This window comes from Leptosomus discolor, chromosome 1 (assembly GCF_034619465.1).
Source record: "Leptosomus discolor isolate bLepDis1 chromosome 1, bLepDis1.hap2, whole genome shotgun sequence".
Taxonomy (NCBI): Eukaryota; Metazoa; Chordata; class Aves; order Leptosomiformes; family Leptosomidae; genus Leptosomus; species Leptosomus discolor.
The window spans coordinates 4502335-4522685 of NC_141391.1; the positions used below are offsets into that span (position 1 = coordinate 4502335).

Genomic DNA, 20351 nt, shown 5'->3' on the forward strand with positions numbered 1-20351 from the left:
AATACGCGTCTAGCCATGTTTTCTGAAGTTATTCTCCATCTTCTCTTGAAGCCCCAGAACAAGCAACCAGTGGGGCTGGACCAGGTGGTATCAGGGATCACACGAGGGTTTCCCTGTGTCACTGTGGCAAGCGCTGCAGTGGCTTTTCTTCTCCCTCTGGCTGAACGAGGGTCAGATGCACACCTCTCCACTGGACGTATCACAAAATCTAATGATATCTTGAGTTTTTACTTTTTTTGGGGGGGTGATGACTTGATTTTTCTTGTGCACGATGTAGTTTCCCGAGTTTGCTTACCTTTCTGCTAGGACAGGGCCTTCCCCAGGGGCTCGGGGGTGTTCCGAACCCCTGGCATTAGCTTCAAGATCAGAAAAGCCCTTCACCTGTGATCCTGCGCCCCATGTACAGGTGGGAGATGCTCCTGAAGAGGCAAATTCAAGGAGTGGAGGGGCATTCTGGTCAGCTCCTGCACCAGGTCCTTCTCCCATGTAAGGACCAAACACCTGAGGTGAAGAAATCCAACATTTTCACAGGGAAAAAAAAAAAAAAAACAACGCTATTTAAACACAAAATATTCTTTTATTTGTCACCGAAGGCTACACACGGTCACTTCTGTCTGTTCGCTTTTTTTTTCTAGAAGGTATCTACATCTGCACTTATTTACAGCCTGGTTGTATTTACACAGTCAAGAATACAGTATTAGAAACACAAAGTGTCGAGAAAAAAAAATTTCTCAGAAAATTAGTTCCAGACTTCAGGAAAATTATTACACAGGGTAATGACAAGAGTCTTCAGTGCTGGGCTTACAGATGCAGCTTTGATACAAAGTCCGCTTCTCGGCTGGAGCTGCATTAGAAGTCCTCACACAAAATAAACATTTATTCTTTTTTTTTTTTTTTAAATAGAAAAGTGTGATTCCTTGATTGGTTATTTCAACAACATCCACAAACTGTCCAAAAGTTTTAATTTTCTTTTTGGAAAGGTCTATTGTTTGCTTGAACAGTTTCCAGCTCCCAGCTCTGAGGAAAAAAAAAAATTTATATATATATATATATATATATATATATGTATATATATTTTTAGTTAATTTTCACTTGTGGTTTTTCTATGCTCCCCTGCCCAGAAAGCGTTGACCTCTGGGATGGGAGTTAACAGTTGAGCCACGTAATACTTTGTCAGGAACACGAAGCTTTATGGTAATTAAAGGAAAGCAGGCAAGAGACACAAAAGTTTTCCCTCGGGCGGGCTGGGTTGTTTTCGGTTCGGGTAGCAGAGGATGGAAAAGCACTGCGGGAAATGGCCCCAGGGACACGCAACGGCCCTTCCTCCAGGAGCGAGATGGGGGGTCCTGGACAGGGCGCTACCTGTCCCCATGGTGTCTGTTTAAATGTTGCTTTACAGTCCCATGTAATTTTATTTAAATATAACCTAGAGATGAAAAAAAAAAAACCCCACAAAAAAGCTGTGGTAGTTTTTTTTTTTAAGAACTCATGAAAATTCTTCAGTGTAATGGGGGGATTCAAATATCTAACTATTTAGTTATCATAATAAAAACAGTGATTATCGTAAGAGATGCTGAAAAACCTGCTGCCCTGTGGAGGCCTCTAACAACAGGAGCAAAAATGCCCCAGGCCACGCTCACCGCGGGATCAAGGATGCTGCCGGCTGAAGGGGAGACAGATTTTATCCCACCAAACCCCAGCCCTGGCACAAAGGCACGGCATCCACGTTTCCCAGTTTTGGCAGTGCCACCAGAACGAGGAGATAAAGTGAATAAGATTTAATGAGCAAAGCCATCTTTTTAGCTCCATTATTAATGTGATAGGTGCTTATTTCTCCTCCCTGTTTAAAAAGTGGCCACAGGACCAACCGAGATTCCTGGCCCGGTTTCAATTAGGCGGCGATTGAATCAAACCAGGCTGCTGTGCCGTAAATACGAGGGGGGCCCTCTCTGTAAATAGTAAAATTGAATTCTAAAATTTCATGTTAAGAGCCTTGTCTTTGCATAATGGATGGCACTGCCATCTATCACGGTGACACAAGTCACAGCTGAAAAAGTACTTTATTAATTTATTTTTTTTTTAAAAAACAATTTTGATTTATTCTGGTTGTGCTGTCTGTGTAATAGACTGAGCAGAATCTCACGCCGATGCCTACGCTCAGTAAAGCGACTACAGATATATTACAGAAATCCCTCACTGTTTCTAAGTTACGGCCAAATGGTGTCTCAGGGACTGCTCCCAATCATCTGCGTCTTTTAAACCTGAATCAAGCATCGGGGCTCTTAACGACCTTCGTCTCATCGGCTCTCGCCTGGTGTTGTTTAGAGTTGCTGGCCCATTTTCATCGTGGCTCTGATCAATAGCTCTGATGACAAAGATATGATGAGCTGCTTGATTCCCTCCGGTCACCGCTGCTTAATGATTTTTCCAAGCTCCAATCTTCGGTTGAAAGGGAAAATAAAATAAAATAAAATAAAGAGCTCAGAGGAAACAAACATTGTGGCCTTTCTCGCGATGCCAAATTATTCTTGCTCCTCTCCCCTCGGGCTGAGCACACAGGACGTTCCTCAGCTGCAGAGCCCTCATGGCACTGGCTCACGTCTGGATGACACAGTTATTTGGTCCCATCACTGTTGTTCCTTCATATGGAGCACGTTTTAGCACCAACACCAATTACTGAGGGCTTGAGCTGTTGGTCCTTACCCACCACTCACACCGGGAGCTGCAGCCCCTGCTCCAGGCTGCTGGACTTTCTCCTCACTGTAAGCCTTGGCCATGATCTTTCCCACCACCCTTTGGACTGGACACAAGCCCAGGAATTCAAAGTAATTTAAGCTACACCTTCGCATTTTGAAGGGAAACCCTTTTTGGTGGAGGAGTGAGTCCTCTTTTTATGAGTCAAGAAAATAGTGACTTCTCCAAGCCAAACCACAAAAGCACATGAGCCCACAGTGACATTTTCTCTTGGTGATGGTCTGGCACGAAACTGGCCTTTGAAAGAGCATCTAGAGCAATGGGGTATCAAGGTTAGTGCCATGGGGTTTGCACCCAGGACCTCCCAGTGTTAGAGAAGCGAGGATCTGCTACCGCGCTGCCCATGGGCAAAGCAAGAAGGGTCAGGCAGCCATGGGCAGAGCTCTTTGTGTTCACAGCCCATTCCTGCAACTTCCAAGGGAATGTACTTGAGATTCTGTAGAAAAATCATTTTTCACTAACGAAGGGGGAAATTTAGAGCTTCAGGACTGAAAAATGTTTCTTGTTTTACCATCTAGGTAAAGCAGAAAGTTTTCACAGAGGCTGAGGATGCAGGAACGTAGTAGCTGTCTTTGGACAGGTTTGTCCCCAACACTACACAGCCATCCCTTTAAATTTTTTTTTGATTTTGATAAAGAGAGGAGCAACACATACATATATATACTTCTACATATATTTTTTTTTTCCCTTTTTTTGACATAACGTCCATAGTTCCTGCACCGAGTGCAGCCCCAGGAGAAGAGCCCCATGGACCCAGCGGGCAGATGGGTGCAGTGCATCCCACCACTGCCGGAGGATGCTGAGAAATGCAACCCAAGCTGCCTTCACCATGGCGCAGAGCGGGATGGCTCCCAGGTCTAGGCATGCCGTACGTGTGCGGCGGGACCGTAAGACTCTTGAAAAACAGGTGAACTCCTCAAAGCCATTAGCTCATGTAATAACCTGAAGAGTCTGCGTAAGGCTGTAGAGGTGCCATCTCAGGCTGGCAGGGTTCCAGCAGGAATATTTCACACTCGAATCCCTTTCCTTGGCTGCATGGAAAGGTGGCCCATTTACTCTTCCACTACTCCTCTTAGCATTGTAACACATGGACGGGGATGGATATAGAAGCATCGCTTCTCTTCGGAGCGGCTTGGAGGGGAGCAGTGTAAATGGGACGCACACCGGGCTCTCTCTTCACGGCAGGTCTCGGCTGGGGGTTTATGCCTCTTGACCCAGCTTCCTGCAGGCCGTTTTTACTCTGTGCATGCTGTTTCAGACACTCAAAGCCATCACAAGATTGAGGTTCTGGGAGGGATTTGTCCCTGGTGTGACTCTGGGAAGGGGAAGCAGGGAGCTGGGTAGCCCTGGGGAGAGGGCACTGCCTCTTTCAAGTAGGTGGCAACTGCTGGTTTGGCTAATGCTGCCCCTAGTCCCCACCAGCCCATCCTCAGGGCAACGGAGGCTTGCCAAGAGTTTGATACCAGCAATGCAGGCGGTAACGCCACGGCCTTTTAACCATCCCTGGCAGGCAGCTGCCTGAAGGAACTTCTCCCTTGCCAAAGCCTAGAGTTGGCCTGGCCAATGTGTCTCCTCTCAGCTCTGCCGGAGCTGGATACCCTTTCTAGCCCAGCTGCCTGCGATTCATTCCTGCCAAAGTCATAAAGGTTGCGTGCTGCAAGGGCTGGTTCAGAGCACCGGGACACAGCGCCAGCGTCCCCACCCTTGCTGCAAGCAGGAGGGACCACTAGAAAATCAGGACCATACCGGTGGGTGGCCCCAGCGTGGTCAGCCCTAGGGCTCTGCAGCTGCCAAAACTCTGGCCACGCATGTGAAGGCATTAGGGATTGGGAACTGGAGGAGGAATAGTCTGTTGGGGGAATTTCCATCCCATCACCTTCCTGCTGGCAGGTGCCTGGGGACAGGCAAAGCAGACGGAGCTGGCAGCTGGCATCTACGGGGAAACCGCGACAGCACCGGAGCTGCCAATGTTTCACTGCTTGTGCACTGCGTGCCCAAAATACACCCCCGCTTTTTCTTGGGGGCTGGAGCCTGCAGAGGAGTATCTGTGCTGGAGGATGTCAGTGGTGGTGGGGCGAGTGCAGACAAGCTGGCTCTGGGGACACGGGTGCATTGTAGGGCTCCGAGTAAGGAAACAGCCTTGGTATGGATTTGCAGGTCTCAGGTTCTCTCTCTGCAGAACCAGGAAGCAAAAAACCAAAGTGGATGGAATAAAAAAAAAAGTCAGGACGGAGATGTTCCCAGAGAGACTAGCTGAGAGCTCTTAGAGCCAGGATATGTGCAGGTGTCAGTGTGATGGAGATGTCTGTTTGGGACCAAGGTTGGCCGTCTCCAGCCAGAGCTCCAGCGAGAGGTGGGGTAACACCTCTGCCTACAGGAATGGCCCTCACTGCCACAGGGCTGTTTCAGGCAGGGAAGAGGATGCTAAGCTCATCTCCTTGTTCCCTTGAATTTCAAGGACTCTTGCAAATGCCAGAGCACAGAGGTTATGTGAATACAAATTGCATTAGCATGCCGAGCAACTTTGTCAGCAGTTTCTTATTAAAGCACTTGGTCCCCTCTGTAGTGGGCATTTCCATTCAACCTCCCCCTTCTTCACTGCTAACAGTCGGCCGCGCTTTCCGTTTAATTTGAGCTCGTGTAAGAAACAGTGAGACGGTTGATTCCAATATTCCCCTTCTTGTCCCACCACGCACAAGCTGTTGCTACTTATTAAACATTTTAAAATCCCTGCTGCCAAAGTCCCCGGGAGACATTTATCTGCCATAGTCATAAACGACTTGCCAGCATGCTACTCAAAACTGCATTTCCCAGCCAATAAACACAAGCTCCAGAATCAGGAAAAGCAGGGTTTGGCTTGCTCTAATTTTCAGTGGTATGTCACTGGGATACTATAACTACTTTTAAATTCAAATCAGCTTCCTAAAAATTAACTGGTTTTATCAGATACAGCACAGTGGACTGTTAAACACGTAGCCTCGTGTACTGAAACACTATACATTTAATGAAGTTATGCCATTAGCAAATGTACAACATGGGTGCATTAAATCCACCTAGAGAACAGCTCTACGTATGAGAGAGAGGATTTATTTTAGCTTTTCTCAATAGAGCAGGAGTCGCTTTCTTGGCTTTTGCTAGGTTTTTTTAACTAAAACCAGGATTTGCGCACACACAAAAAAAACCCAAAAAGTATCTACTCTCATAATGAAAAAAGACTGATTTTTTTTCTTTTTTTATTCCAGTTCAGGAAGGAAGAGAATCATCTTGCAAGTTAATATAATCAGCTCCTTTGCCTCTATAATCTACTTCTGCTCAGCAGGAGCCCCCCAAAAAACACTTCATGTCCCAAGTGAAATGTGAAAACTACTTGTAAGGTCTCTTTTGAGGCACATGATTCGGACGGTCACTTTCGGAGTATCGGAATCAGCGTCGTCTTCCATCTCGTTTCTTCCTGGGAAGAGCTCTCCAGCGTGCCGCGGGCTCCCGATGTTTCGGGTGGAAGGCTATCTGTCCCTGCCCCAAATCAGAAAGGGTTAGGATGACACAAGTTAGCACAGACACCCATTTCGCACTTCACACCTAAGGACGTACGTTGACGACTCCCCACTTCAAATTCCTCACAAAGATGGGGGGGGGGGGGAGGGGGACGGAAACAAATGAAAAAAGGACAAGAGACAGTAAATTTCACTGTGATCACACTACGGCAAAATATACCTTCTGTTCATTGCAAAAAATGTGTGAAGGCCAAATTAAAGAGGAAAACAAAAAGCATGTTGCATGAGTTACAGTGCAACCATATTACTCCTTCTCTTTCTATTTTCCTCCCCCCCCCGCCCCCCGCCTTGTTCAGTTTAGAAAAAGGATTGAGTACAACACAGTCAGGTAAGTGGCCACAAAAGAGTAGCTGTCTTTGGCAAGAAGTCACCGCATCAACCCTCTCTGTCACCTTCTGCCCATTTCACTCTGTCTCATGAAGTGGATGTTGTTGGCGCTGTCTGAGAGTTCGGGGTACTGCTCCACTGAGATCACAAAATAGCCGTCGTAGCCCTGTACCCGGCCCGTGTTTAGCACTTGTTGCTTCTCCCCTTCTGTCCACGAGCGAATACCCTCCTCCCCGTCCCGCAGTCTCTGCTGTTCCCGGGACCAAGCTTGGGCTACAGCACGCTGTCGGGCCAGCTCCAGGACACGGGCCTTCTCCTCATCCAAGGTGGTCCCGTAGCGAGTGTTCAGACACAGCGCACCGTACTGGAGCTGGATGTCCGTGTAACGTCTAGTCCTTCCACTTAGCACTGTGTTGATCTGGGACACTGTCACGTTCACGCCGTTCTCCAGGGTCCTCCGCCCGCCGCTGAGGCCCAAGATGGACAGGTCGCCCTCCGACGGCCCTTGCTTAATGAAGTAGTGCGTGTCCACCCCGTCGATGGTGAAGTGCAAGTTCTCCAGGTAATGGGCGTTGTTCAGGATGGCCGCAATCCTCCGCCCATCCTCGTTGGCCACGCTGATAATGTCGGTGGCCACGCGCCCGTCCTTCATGGCGAACTTGACACCTTTGCCGAAGATGGAGCCTCCAGAGGCAAAGTTCTTGTTCTTCTTGACCTGCCGGCACCCGGCGATGCTGGAGCTGTAGATCCGTTCGAAGCGCTCAAGAGTGACAAAAGCTTTCAGCTGCTTCTGCACTTCACATTGGACCCCCAAAATTGACTGAGCAGGGAGAGAAAGAAGAGAAAGATGTATTAAAAAAGAGAAGCCCGATGACCCAAAGGCATTATCAGCATGCTGGAGACCAGCAGAACATCCTGGAAACTTCTAATGAGGAGCGCTTTTTTTTTTTTTTTTTTTTTTCCCTTATCACCTTTTTTCAGATTGTTAATTCTTTTTAATGGAAGAGACGTGTTGTCACATTATTCCCCCTAATGTTCATTGTTTCTGAACTGTATTTAATCTCACAGACTGAAGGATGTGGAGGTAGAAAAGGACTTTTTGCCTCAGCGGTGTGAGGGTCGAGTTTGGACATGCAATTATTTTGTGCTTCAGTGTTCTTCTTCAGCACATAAGAAATCATTCATCTTGTGGCCATGATGCTTTATAAAATGCTTTCATATTTTCTGTGAAAAAGTGTGCAAGTATTTGTAAAAGTTCCCTCTATTTTAACTTCACTTTGTAACTCCTTGTGCTACCTTCAAAAGCCCTGCATCACAGGTATGACCCTCAAAGTGGCTATAACCCCTCCGTATCCCATTTCAACCTGGACAAAGCAGTTTGTTCAAAACTTAACGAAGGCCCTAAATCCATCTCCTGTTTTCTGCAAATCCTCTGCAATGTGCCAGACTCCCTGAGCTAAGGCCAGCCACACCTGATGCTCAAGTTTTGGCTTATACTGAAGAAAAACGGCTGAGAGACAACAGCCTGGATCATTTGCAGTCAGGTGCAATACAAAGTCACTTTTGCTGTTAGTGTATAATGGAGCAAGCACAAAGCGAGTCAGCAGCTCATCATTACTGCAAAATGTCTTTGGAAATGCTCTCAGCAATTCATGGCAGCGCAGCCTTCTTACAGACCCCTGTTCACGAACAATTATTTGCTCAAATTTCACAAAAGCAAGAGGATGCTATGACAAAACTCTCCTGGCACTGCCAATGGCTCTATTCAATAATGTAATGACATCCAGGATTAAAAATAGGCTACAGAGAAAAGTTTGCTGCACTCCAATTATTTTGAGGAAATTTAACATCCATGAAGGATATTGCCTTAAACTGTCCACAAGCTAAAGGCTCACATCCTTCCCTGGGTGTGAGAAGACAATTCAGACAATGCAAGCATTTCAGTGTGGGCCTCTCAACTAAGAATTGTACCATGGCAAGGGAAGGGAAATAAACCTTAATTTCCAGGGAAGGGTGTCAAAGCATTAAAGAAATAAAATAAAGGATCTAGCATCGCAACTCACTCAGATTACGAGCAATTTTGATCTATCAAGGAGAAAACTATAAGGGAACGGAGGTACACAAGTTCAGGAGCATGATTTGGACTGTCAAGCATTAAAATACCCAGGACTGACTTTTATTGAAAGTGCCAAGCAGGCTGGCGTAGCTCCTCCTTTTCCACTTTTGATTAACAGCATAGTAGTTGGAGCAGCAACCAGCCACCTATGAAAGAGGAGCTCTTTCTGGTTCTCCCCATACTGCCTGGGGGAGACCTCACACACAGCCTGGAGAGCAATATAATTAACAGACTGATAGGGAGCCGAGCCTAGCTCCCCTGCCAACTGCTCAACCGCTCTAATTATGCAAAAACCAGACGTAATTAATGTAGATGTCACTGATGATGGACATGGAGCAATTAGGTTTCAATGAAACTCCATGAAACACTTACTGTTCTAAATAAGTGTACAGCCTTGGTTAGTTACTTTCTCTCCAAAGAGGTTTAAATGGGAAGGTATTCTTCTCAGGTGCATCTCATACGGATTGACTCCAGGTGGTCCCACTACCCAATGCCACATTGCTCTTCCAGCTCACCTCAGTAACTTTTACGAGTGATGGAAAAAGTCATTTCTCATTACTTGGGCTGAATCCCCGTTTCGTCTGAGCTCCTTCACTCAAAGATGTAAATCAGGTCTTCTGTGCTACATTGCTGTGTCCTGTGGGCATTTATATATCACCATCTACACACACATCACCACATTTACCAGCAGTTGGCTGATAAGGGGTCCCTGGAATTAATTGCATCATCTACTCATTATCACCTGGGGGAAGGGAGCTCTGGGAGGTCAGACAGCACTGGGCATGGCAGAATTATTCCTACCAGATATCTCCCCCATTCCCCTTGTATTTTGTCTTCACTGCCTTATTCTTGATAAGCTGCAGGAGCTCTAGTGCCTTTTCAATTCTCAGCAAATTATTAGGTACAGATCTCCTCTGAATGCCTCCAAATTTGGTTGCCTCTGCCAACCAGTGGGTCTGGAGACCGCTCCCTTGTCTTCTGAACTCAAATGAAAAGTGAGTTTGCAACGAGCTCTGAAAACCTGATGATGCTGCAAGACAGACACTGTGATATGACAATCTACTGTACTTTGGACAAGCAGGTCATATGGTTTGTAACCTTATGTTTCTACTGCTAAATATAAAATAAATATGTTAGCAATAATATAATTTTATAGCCTTTTAAAAGTAAATACTGCTAAAGAGAGTGAGACATTGTATTGCACCTCTTACCATTCACACTGGATAATTTTTATTTTAACTCCTGGTTTGGTCTTGGACAGCTCCAACTGCTTTCCCCAAGACATGTTTCCTAACTCTCCAGGTCAATTCTACCTAGCCTCAGGGTCAGGGTGAAGGTAATCTGGGCTGCAGACATGCAGAAGTCATAGAATGGTTTGGGTTGGAAGGGACCTTAAAGACCATCTAGTTCCAACCCCCCTGCCATGGACAGGGACACCTCCCGCTAGACCAGGTTTCTCGAAGCACCATCCAGCCTGGCCTTAGGGTATCTCAAATGGCACCAGCTACTGAGTTCATTGTATAGCTCTGCTGGCTATAATGGAAGCTTGGATACCAAGTTCACAGGCAGAGACCTAAATTTAAGTTTCTTAATCAAGAACAAAATCATATCCAAAGGGTTTTCCACTGGGCACTGGTTACAGGCCCTCTGGTCTTTCTCCATCTTTTGTCACGTAGGGAAGTGGGGGATCAGACATGGGCAAAGCTGTAATGCTGAACATTTTCATCACTTTACTGTTATTATAATAACTAAACACATCTCTGTTATCTTGAAAATGAGCTCAGGATGACTTTGAAATTTTTGAGTGCATTTCTTTGATAAAAGAGTGTCTTTGGGAACAGCACTTTTAAAAAAAGAAAAGGAAAAGCAAACACATCCAAGAGAAAAAAACCCAAACCAACAAATTCAGGCAAACCAAAGGTAGCTCGTATGCTCTGCACCAGCACAGGCTGGGGGTCGACCTGCTGGAGAGCAGCTCTGTGGAGAAGGATCTGGGAGCTGTGGTGGACCATGAGCCAGCAATGTGTCCTTGTGACCAGGAAGGCCAATGGTATCCTGGGGTACATTGAGTGTGGCCAGCAGGTCGAGGGAGGTTCTCCTCCCCCTCTGCTCTGCCCTGGTGAGGCCACACCTGCAGTGCTGTGTCCAGTTCTGGGCCTCCCAGCTCAAGAGGGACTGTGTACTACTGGAGAGAGTCCAGCGGAGGGCTGCGAAGATGACGAGGGGACTGGAGCATCCCTCTTATGAGGAAAGGCTGAGAGACCTGGGGCTCTTTAGCCTGGAGAAGAGAAGACTGAGAGGAGACTTTATCAATGCTTATCAATATCTAAAGGGTGTTTGTCAAGAGGACGGGGCCAGGCTCTTTTTGGTGGTGCCCAGTGACAGGACCAGGGGCAATGAGCACAAACTGGAGCACAGGAAGTTCCACCTGAACATGAGGAAAAACTTCTTTACCCTGAGGGTGACAGAGCACTGGAACAGGCTGCCCAGGGAGGCTGTGGAGTCTCCTTCCCTGGAGAGATTCAAAACCCACCTGGATGCAGTCCTGTGTGACCTGCTATAGGTGAACCTGCTCTGGCAGGGGTTTGGACTAGATGATCTCCAGAGGTCCCTTCCAACCCCTGCCATTCTGTGATTTTGTGTGATTCTGCGATTATAAAGGGGGTGGAGGCAAACAGATTATATGTAGTTCAAAGAGGCAGTGTATCCCTGACTTTGAAATTACCATTTCTGTTTCATCTTAGAACTCATTTTACTGAAGTGGCAAAGAAGAGAAACAGAAAATTTCTATCCAAGGCTGAAGTGGCACGTGGTATTCTCTAAAAAATGCTGTTGCTTTTAGCAACTGTAAACCAAAGTATCTGTAAAACCGGTTTTATGGAAGAAATAAGGGAATTCAGAGTTATTTTATTTCAATATTTCTTGCTAGATGTGAGTGACAGCTATGCTGGGTTTGTTTTTCCTCACAGTCTTTTTTAATCAGATGTCCTTAGGTGACATTTCACTTTATCTAGTAACAACCCATTGGAGAGAAGAGAAGAGAACGACCTTCATCATTTGTTCGCTGCTGCACAGAGCTCAAGAGAACGGCACATTACAGAGATCTCTGAATAGCCTCTTGCATTTTGCCGGCACCTCTTGAGGATTCAAAATACCATAGCCAGATACTATCATCTGTTGTTTTTAAATACCGCCTTCCAGTGTGAGACTGAAAGCTTTAATTTCCCATCAAGGATCCAAGATGTGAAATACGTGAACATGTTTCCAAGTTTCTCTAGATCCTTGTGCCATTATACACAGATAGGTGTTTCTCTTACCACCATATGGCTTACAATGCAGAAAGCCACTTCTTCCAAAAGGCTTGGAAGTTATGACTTCTCCAAAATATTCTTCATCCTTAACTCCTTCTTATTTAACCCCCAGCTCTCTGTTAACAAAACCATTCTTCAGAAATCAGCCTCTTCCCTCCCTTCCACTTGGCCATCACCTGAAGACCAGCCCCCATTTGGACATCCCCCACCAACTCCCAACTTGTGGAGGTGCAGGAGGAGCCCGTCAACCACAACAGGCACCTCCCCATCAGCACGGCAATGTGCCTGCTTAGCAACCTGCCAACCACAGATGCAAGTGGGACAACGGAGGTGAGCGACTGGCCAGCAAGGCCAGTGCTGTAGATGGTGAATGGTTAGCAACGAGTGAAACAGAAGTGCTAACTCTCGGGCTCAGAGGACAGGTCTCTTCTCCACCCTGCCAGTGTACACAGCTGCAGGGGGATAACGAAGTTGAGCTCATCAAGCAGATTTCCATCTGTGGGGAAATCAGAGGATTTGCCTCCTTCTCTTGCTCATCTGTTTTCATAAAGCTTCAAGACATTAATGTATTTGAGAGTTCTACTCCTTTCCCCGCACCAGATCCAGTGAAAACTGGCCAGTACTTTTGCAAAACATAACTAGGGGCTGATGGACACACGTGCAGACAGCATCATGGCCCAAGCCCAGGACAAAGCACCCGCCATGTGAGGATGCCCTCCCTGAATGATGAGCGCTGGCAGAGCCAGTCCCTCAAACAGATTGTCCTTGGGAGGAGCTGTGCCAGAAAGCACGGCCCTACAGCTGACTCCCTGGCTGAGTACCCCAGAGCAGCCCTTGCCTCCAAAATGCTGCTTCATAAGGGACACCAAAAGCTGCTCCTCCAGCACAGCCTCTAATGGGCACTGCAGAAAAGAGGACCTTTCCTGGAGGCACAGTGCTCCTGCGGTGGAGAGAAGGGTAGTTAATAATATGATGTAGTTAACGATATAAGCGCTGACTCCAAAACACCCCTCCCTGCAAATAGAGTTGTTCTGGCTCCAGCAATTACCTGACAGTTCAACAAGACAAAAGGGAAGGAAAAAAACCAAAAAAACCAACAACAACAAAAAAAGAGAAATTGGATTCAGGTGCAGCAGCTCCACAATATGCCAGAGGTCACCCAGAGTCCCCTGGTGGCCAATAACACTGAACTTGTTCAACAAACAATTTAGTGACAGACTCACAGTCGCAGGGAGGGGGGGGCGGGGGGAAGTGCGGCACGACAGAGTATTGGATTTTAAATGTCACTCCAGAGCTGCAGGGGGTTAGTGCAAGGTTTATGACATGCTGGCTGTTTCTGAGCTGGTGGATGCTCAAAGTCAGAATTATCTCTCCCATCTTCCAGCCCTGCGAGGCAAGTACCAACAATGTTTTGGAAGGAGATGCCAGGGCCCTCTGGTTATGCGCTCCGAAGAGATACAAAGCAGCCATTTATGTGGAGTTAGTTGCTTTGCTGTCGTGCTCCTGTTATTCATTCCTCTCTGATAAAAGAAGTGACTCAATCTGCTGGGCCGCAGCTTTGATCAGCGAAGCCAGCGGAGTAACTCGAATTTACTTTGGTCTATTGCAAGGAGGTACGTGACCCAGAGAAACCAGTGATTGAAAGGCATGGAGATGTGGTACATCATTCAGTGAACATCCCTGGCTTGCAAGCAGGATGGGCATTGCCCAGTGCCTTGCCCAGGCTACTTTTAAATCTGGAGCTTACTCCACATGCTCTGGAAGACCATTTCACAGTTTGCTCAGTCTTATTGTCTGAAAATATTTCCTGTGCTTCCATTTCACTTTGTTTAAGTCTGTCATTTGCTATGTGAAGTTTTCAAAAGTTTGTATTTTCTTCCACATGCTTCATCAATAAATACAGAGATGACCAGTAGGAAGAAGGGCTGGGTTGTGTCTGGGCGCATGTGTGCGTGGCTGGAAGGTTTGGGAGTGAACAGAATTACATGTGAAACATCAGTGCTGGATGCGCGGATAGGCTTAGGAGAAAACGGATCATGTGTTCAGGTATCATACGTGAATGAATTTATTTTATGCAAATATATGCCTACAATATGCTGCGTGTGACAGAAAGGAAGGGAATCCTGCTCTATAGCATTTGAGAACCACTTGCTATCACAGCATGATCCTGCAACAGCAGACTGAAATAAAAATGCTCATGTTTAGTTGCTGTCATAACACAGGGGAAGAATATGAAACAGCCTGCAATGGTTAAATTCCACTTTCAACACTTGAGTGTAAAGTGACTCATCTGAAAGCACAACGGCTGCATAAAGCCCTCCTTTGCCAAGCAGGTCCCTGTACAGTCCTCACCGCAGCTTCTTGCTTTAAAAACCTGAAGGGGACATGGAGATTTTCTTTTATTCTTATTGCTCATTCATGCAAATTTACCTAAAACAGGTGGATGAAAGGGAGGGCTCCTTGGTTTTATTTTCAGCTCAGCTGCGTGTATAAGCCAAGTGTCTGTCTTCACCTCAAGCTGTCACTCAAGTTACTTGGCTATTCAATCAATAAGTCTAATAATAATAAAAAACCTAATGATAATAAAATAATAATAATAAAAATAACAACAACAATAATAATTTCTGTTGCAGTTCTGTGAGAGTTAGTATCCTGCACATAACAATTCAGAGACAATCTTTTGTGCGGTCTCTGAATGGGCCTTCCATGTTTGCCTTCTCCTGTACAGCTTTGCCTGGGGAGACTGTGTCACATCAGAGGGCAGGAAAAATCCTGAGGCTATTTCTCATTACAGAAATCATCTCTATTAGCATTCTATTGTTTAATCCAAGGAAGCGAGAAACAAAAAAAAAGGAGTCTCTGAGCTCCAAACCACAGCCGCGTTACTGCGGCGTAATGGTTTTCAAGCACCAACTCAGCCATGGTAGCAAAAGGCATACTTCTTTTGGTCCCCCTCTATCATAAAGTGATATGTCTTAATAGAAATCTCTCACTGAAGTTGAAGCTGGTACATTTTGGCTTATCTTCACCATAGCTATGAGGCTGACTATTCTATTAATGCACAGTATCTTCTTCATACCTCTGAGTGATACTCTTTGTGGTTCGGGAGATGTGACACTGTATTTTACCTCCTGGTTTAATACGTGTACAGGACTTCAAGAATGTGCTGCAGGACAGTGAGACTTCAGTGAACTCATAGATAAAGAGGCTAGGAGGGCAGCTGGAATCAATTCCACTTCCTACTGTTATCATTTTATTAGCAGAAATGTAAAGAGCATATCCTGATCTCCCCAAGCACATTGGTGCCTCACTGCTCTCACGATGTTTGAATACACAGCAACAGCAAGCAGGAATTCAGACGAAAGAGGATTCGGACTAAACAGATGAAAGGAACCCCGGAATAAAATCAGGCCAGGAGATGAAAGAATATCTTGAGAGGTAAATGACTTTTTTCAAGGCCACACAACCGATAAGCAGTAGGGCTGGGAATAACCCAGGGCTCTCGTATCCTGACTCAGTGTGCTAACCTTTAACAGTGCTGCCTCCATCTTTCAGGTGAATAACTCCCAACAGGGAGAGAGGGGGAAATGATTGGGCTGTAAAAGCTTTTTTCTTGCCAATTTCATCATTGAATTTTGTGCCAGCATCTACCAAAACGGCTTGTGATGCAGGCTGTTTTAAAAAGCAGGAGGCAGTGACTTGGGATTAAACCCGGTCAGGTAAAATGAAAGTTAACTATCATCTAAAACTTCTTTCTGGTGAGATCCACAGCAGTGCAAAACAGTTTCCTACGGAAGTACTGGGACTTGTTTAAGACATTTTAAACCAGATTGAATAAGTTCCTAGAAAAAAAATCTGTAGAAACTGATTCTATATCAAGATTTGCTTTTTTTCACTTCCAAGAATCCTTGGTGCAAAGGCCTTGAATTTAGCCTGAAATCTGCTATAACTGTTTCTTTCTCTCTTGTGGGAGAAAGAAACAGTAACACACCATTTCATTGAGCAACCACCAGAAAACACCACAGGAAAAAGCAACGTGGCAGTAAGGAACTTAAGATGTGATTATTCAGTCGGATTTCATTGCTGTAACAGGGACTGCCTTGCTCTTAATCTCCCAGTGTATCTGGGAGAACATGCTGATACAGGTTTTTTTAATAAAGATTGCAACTGGATAGTTTGCTGATAAGGGTGTGAGATACTGTGTGGAGTTGCATGGATCACCTTGCTATTGTCCCATTCTTGCGTTTTCATCTGTGTGTGGATGAGCTCATAGGACGGCTCCATCGCATCCATCTCTGGCTTGGGGTAGCCGGGGATGACGTTGTGTAGCTGGAACCCGAAGGTGAGCAGCCAGCTGTTGACATCTGGAGGGGAAGAGAAGCATAAATCAAGTTATCTGATCTCTCAAGCAGGGTTGCCCAGAAGAACAGCACAGAGGAGGACCCTATGGTGCCTGGCACTGTGGCAGTCCGGCTAAATGGTTAGCGTCTACTTCGTGTGAAGAGCACAAATCTTAATGGTCCTTGAAAGGACCATGGGCCAAAGCTGGGCTTTCCACCTCCAACCACAGTCCAAATCTGCACTTTCCCAGCTCTGCAGCAGAAGCCTTGGTAGTGACCAAATGGCCCAAATCAAAGTCAACTCCACGTCTACCCTTTGTCAGCAGGAACCAGGCACTGCTCTAAGGTATGCAGGAGAAGCACAGGAACAACAATACTCTAAAGGAAGCTGAGATGGTAAGTGTTGTCCAGTCCTACAGTCAGCTCTGAACATCTCAGCCACAGTACTTCTCCTCCTGAGGACCCTCAAAGGGCCTGCAGGCCGAAGACTAAATTTAGGGCTATGTGAGCCAGAATACCAGGGCATCCAGGATGAACAGCATGGTCATTTGGCAGGTGCTCATGGAAGAGGCTCTGGACATACTCTCTGCTTTTTCCATGGCATTTCCACCTCAGTCTTGAGTTTCTTGGCATTTTTCATACGAAGGTATCGTTTCAGTATCAAACCAGTGTAAAGTCACATGTCATCTTTTATAGTGACATTTAAAATCAGCTTCCACACTACCTGCAAGGTACATTATAGTGAAAGTAAGTGTACAGATACAAGACTACTTTGCTTCGATACTTTCCACAACCCCCTTAGAAGAAGTCCATGGATGGTGAGAAAACTGCTGCCTGCAAGCGATAAACTATTGTCCTGTTCAAAAGGGGGACCACTGGCACCAAAGGGGACATGATGGAAACCCCAGCCATTTGGGACATCGTTCCTGCATTCACTTGACAGTAGACTACAAAGTCTTCCCTGATTTTTTGATTGCACAGCTATTAGGAATAGCAGCTGACAGTTAATCCGCTGGAGGAAATAGTGATGAGGTTGGTTAACTCCTAGATCTGCTTGGGATCGGCATCGCTTCCACCCTTAACTTCAGGGCATTTGATGATCTAACCTTGTTTGCCTTCACTGAACTCTAGAGAAGGACACACCTGCTACAGCCTTCAAGCAATATGGTGTGCATTTGGCACACAAGTAGCAATTGCAAGGAAAAGAAAGGTATGATGGTAAAGTTTAACTAATATCAGCTCCCAGGGGTCTCAAGTGTTTTGGATGTAACTGGGATTGTGTTGGTGATTGCTCTGCTTCAAGCTGGATGTGCAAGGGGCTTGATTTTCATTTTACTAAACTCAATAAACATTATTGAAACAATGTGAAAAAGGGATCAATTTAAATAACCAAATATGCATCTTTGAATATTTTTTCTCTATTTCCCATGAGCCTAAATGAGTGTTTTGAAGAGCTGGTTGGAAAAGAAATTATGGATGCAAGCGGCAAATAAGGCACTTCCAGATGACTGGAGAACCAGGAGCCAAACAAACACTCTATCTGTTGCTTGTTTTCTTACAGGCCAAAATGTTGAGATTGGGCAGATGTCCAAAAAGCCCTTGCGACAATCCATGTGGAAGGGGGAGGATTTCTGTAATAAAAACACTTCTGTTCACTCAATGTACAGATTGTTTTTGGAGTGTCTTTGAAACAGAGAGGTTGGAGGGAGGGAAAGAAATTAAAAGGCTCATTTGATTATTTTTTTTGCTTAGCGCTAAGCCAGCCTGCTTCCAAGTCCTTCTCATGTGAAATGAAGACCTTTGATGTACATATTGTGGACCAGGTGGTCAGGAGAACAAAGTAAAACAGTGAAGGTCGGCATTGGTGAAGGAACCATTTTCCAAGCACTTCACAAATGTTAAAAAGGATGCAGAGCAGGGATGCTGAACAGCAGAAAAATATGTAACGTGTCTGGAAAGATTCAAGACAGGCTTTTTTTGCTACTTCTCAGAAAACTGACTTTCAAAACATTTGCAAACAGGAGTTTGTTCTTTTTGGGAAGAGGTGTTGGAATACCCAGAACAAAAAAACCAAAAAAAAACAAAAAAAAACATAGGAGGAAGGTGTGGAGCTGAGAAAACACAGGGGAAAATATTAATTTGCCAAGAGGCAGTGACAACTTTTTTGACAGAAAAGTACATTTCACATCACAGAGTTTTTTTTCAGCTACAGTAACCCTGCCAACACATTTCACAGTAAATTCATTTGAGGGCAAAGAAAAAGAGTGCTTAATGCAGACACATGTAATGGAAATGTCAGTTCAATCCATCAGGATTGCTGAAGCTGGCAGCAAAGCTCTGCGCCTTGAAGTGTACAATCACTAAAATATTCATGTTTAACAATGGGCCTCAAAACATAAATACCTGCTTCTCCTGCTCTCCCCTCTGCATGCCTCCAATTTGTAGCCATGAGCTCAGAAACCTCATCACTGGAGACCAAAGGATGTGTTGTTCGCCCATGTCCTGGGCGCTGAGCTCCCCTGAGGACAACAGGTCCTGGGGTGGGGATGGAGGGACAGAAAATGGTTCCTTGTGCCCAAATCTGGGCAGATTCGGTTGTGATGACAAGGACACACTCATCGCAGTCCTGTCCACAATGTGCCTGAAAGCTTCAGCCGAAAGAAATGCCAGAGCAGCAGCTTTGCATCACGGCACTCATCCCATTACATGACCTGTTTCTTCCACGCAGTGGGAGAGGAGAAACTTAAAAAATGTATTTGGGCTCTGTATTCTTGCAAGACTAAAACCAGACTTTTAAGACACTGGAAAAAGTTATGCGGTACATATAAAACATTAAATTATCAGATTTGAACATCTTGATGTTATCATCAGAGCTGGGTGGGAAACTGCCTGTCCCAAGACAGGATTAGAAATCTTGTCCTGCGTTAACTTGAGCAGGAAAATAAAAATCTGTTAATATGCCACGAAACAACTGTCCAAAAACTAGATCAGTTCAAGATAACAATTTCAAATTAAGATCTTCCATTTCGCTTTTGACTCTTAATTTTTCTTTTCCAGTTTTCAATCAGTTTACCCTTAACTTGAAGAGGCTGAAAACCAAAAAGGAATTTTTCTTTTAGGCTATTTTGGAATTTGTCATTTAGACAATTTTGAGAGCTGTTTACAACATTTCTGCTGAGAAATCTCTCAAGCTCTACCGTCTTCCATAAACAAATTCAGTTTTGACAAATGAGCATTTTCTGATAGGAAAAGTTATCTCAAAGTATTCCCTGCCAGCCTTAATTATCAGAGCGAGGCCAACACACAGGATCTTAGTCTGCATCTTTTGGCATATTTTACTTCCCTCATGGCATCGTCTTCTCAGCTCTGGAGAAAACAGCTTTTCATTTAAAAAAATACAATCTAATCCTTATGATTACTGCAGAAGAACCTGAAAGCATGAATCCTAATGGCTAGAAAAACAAATGGAATAGAACAGCCCAGAATTTTTATTTTGTAACATTTTTTTTTGCTATTAAGCCAATCTCATAATTTAAGGGAATGCAAACATTGTTGCATATGGGAAAGTTGCGATAGACGCAGCAGGAGCTTTTAAAAATTAATTATATTTCCTTAAGAAGTACGTATGTTCGATTTCTGATTATGTCACCTGGTTTTCCAATGGGAAGTATATAGAAAAGAGTCCTACCCAAACAGTCCTCTCAAGCACTACTACTCGTGTTGCACAAAGTGTGAATACAGGAAGGATATTTAACATACAGGATGATTTTCTGTATGAAAAACATACATAGAGCTCATGTTACTGCCATTTTACAAAGTCCCGGGGGAAGCAGTTCAGAGGTTGTGTCAAGCTGTGGGGTGAGCATGCCCTAAAATCTGGCCTTTAAGTCTAACGCACCTGCTTTTATTGACTTTTAGTAGAAACTGTTAATTCTGTGGGGCAGATCAA

At 45.1% G+C, this 20351-nt stretch overlaps 1 protein-coding gene across 4 annotated transcripts in view; it reads right to left on the minus strand.

The window, feature by feature from the left end:
• Positions 1–6696: 6696 nt before the first annotated feature.
• The window catches only part of TENM4 (teneurin transmembrane protein 4), a 358687-nt gene continuing 345032 nt past the window's right edge, over positions 6697–20351 (minus strand). For all 4 annotated transcript variants that reach the window (XM_086481677.1, XM_086481675.1, XM_086481674.1 and 1 more), the window contains 2 exons: positions 16284–16426; positions 6697–7455 (listed from right to left, as the gene is read on the minus strand). In XM_086481677.1, coding sequence (XP_086337803.1) covers positions 6697–7455; positions 16284–16426 — 902 coding nt within the window. The remainder of the gene's footprint in view (positions 7456–16283; positions 16427–20351) is intronic.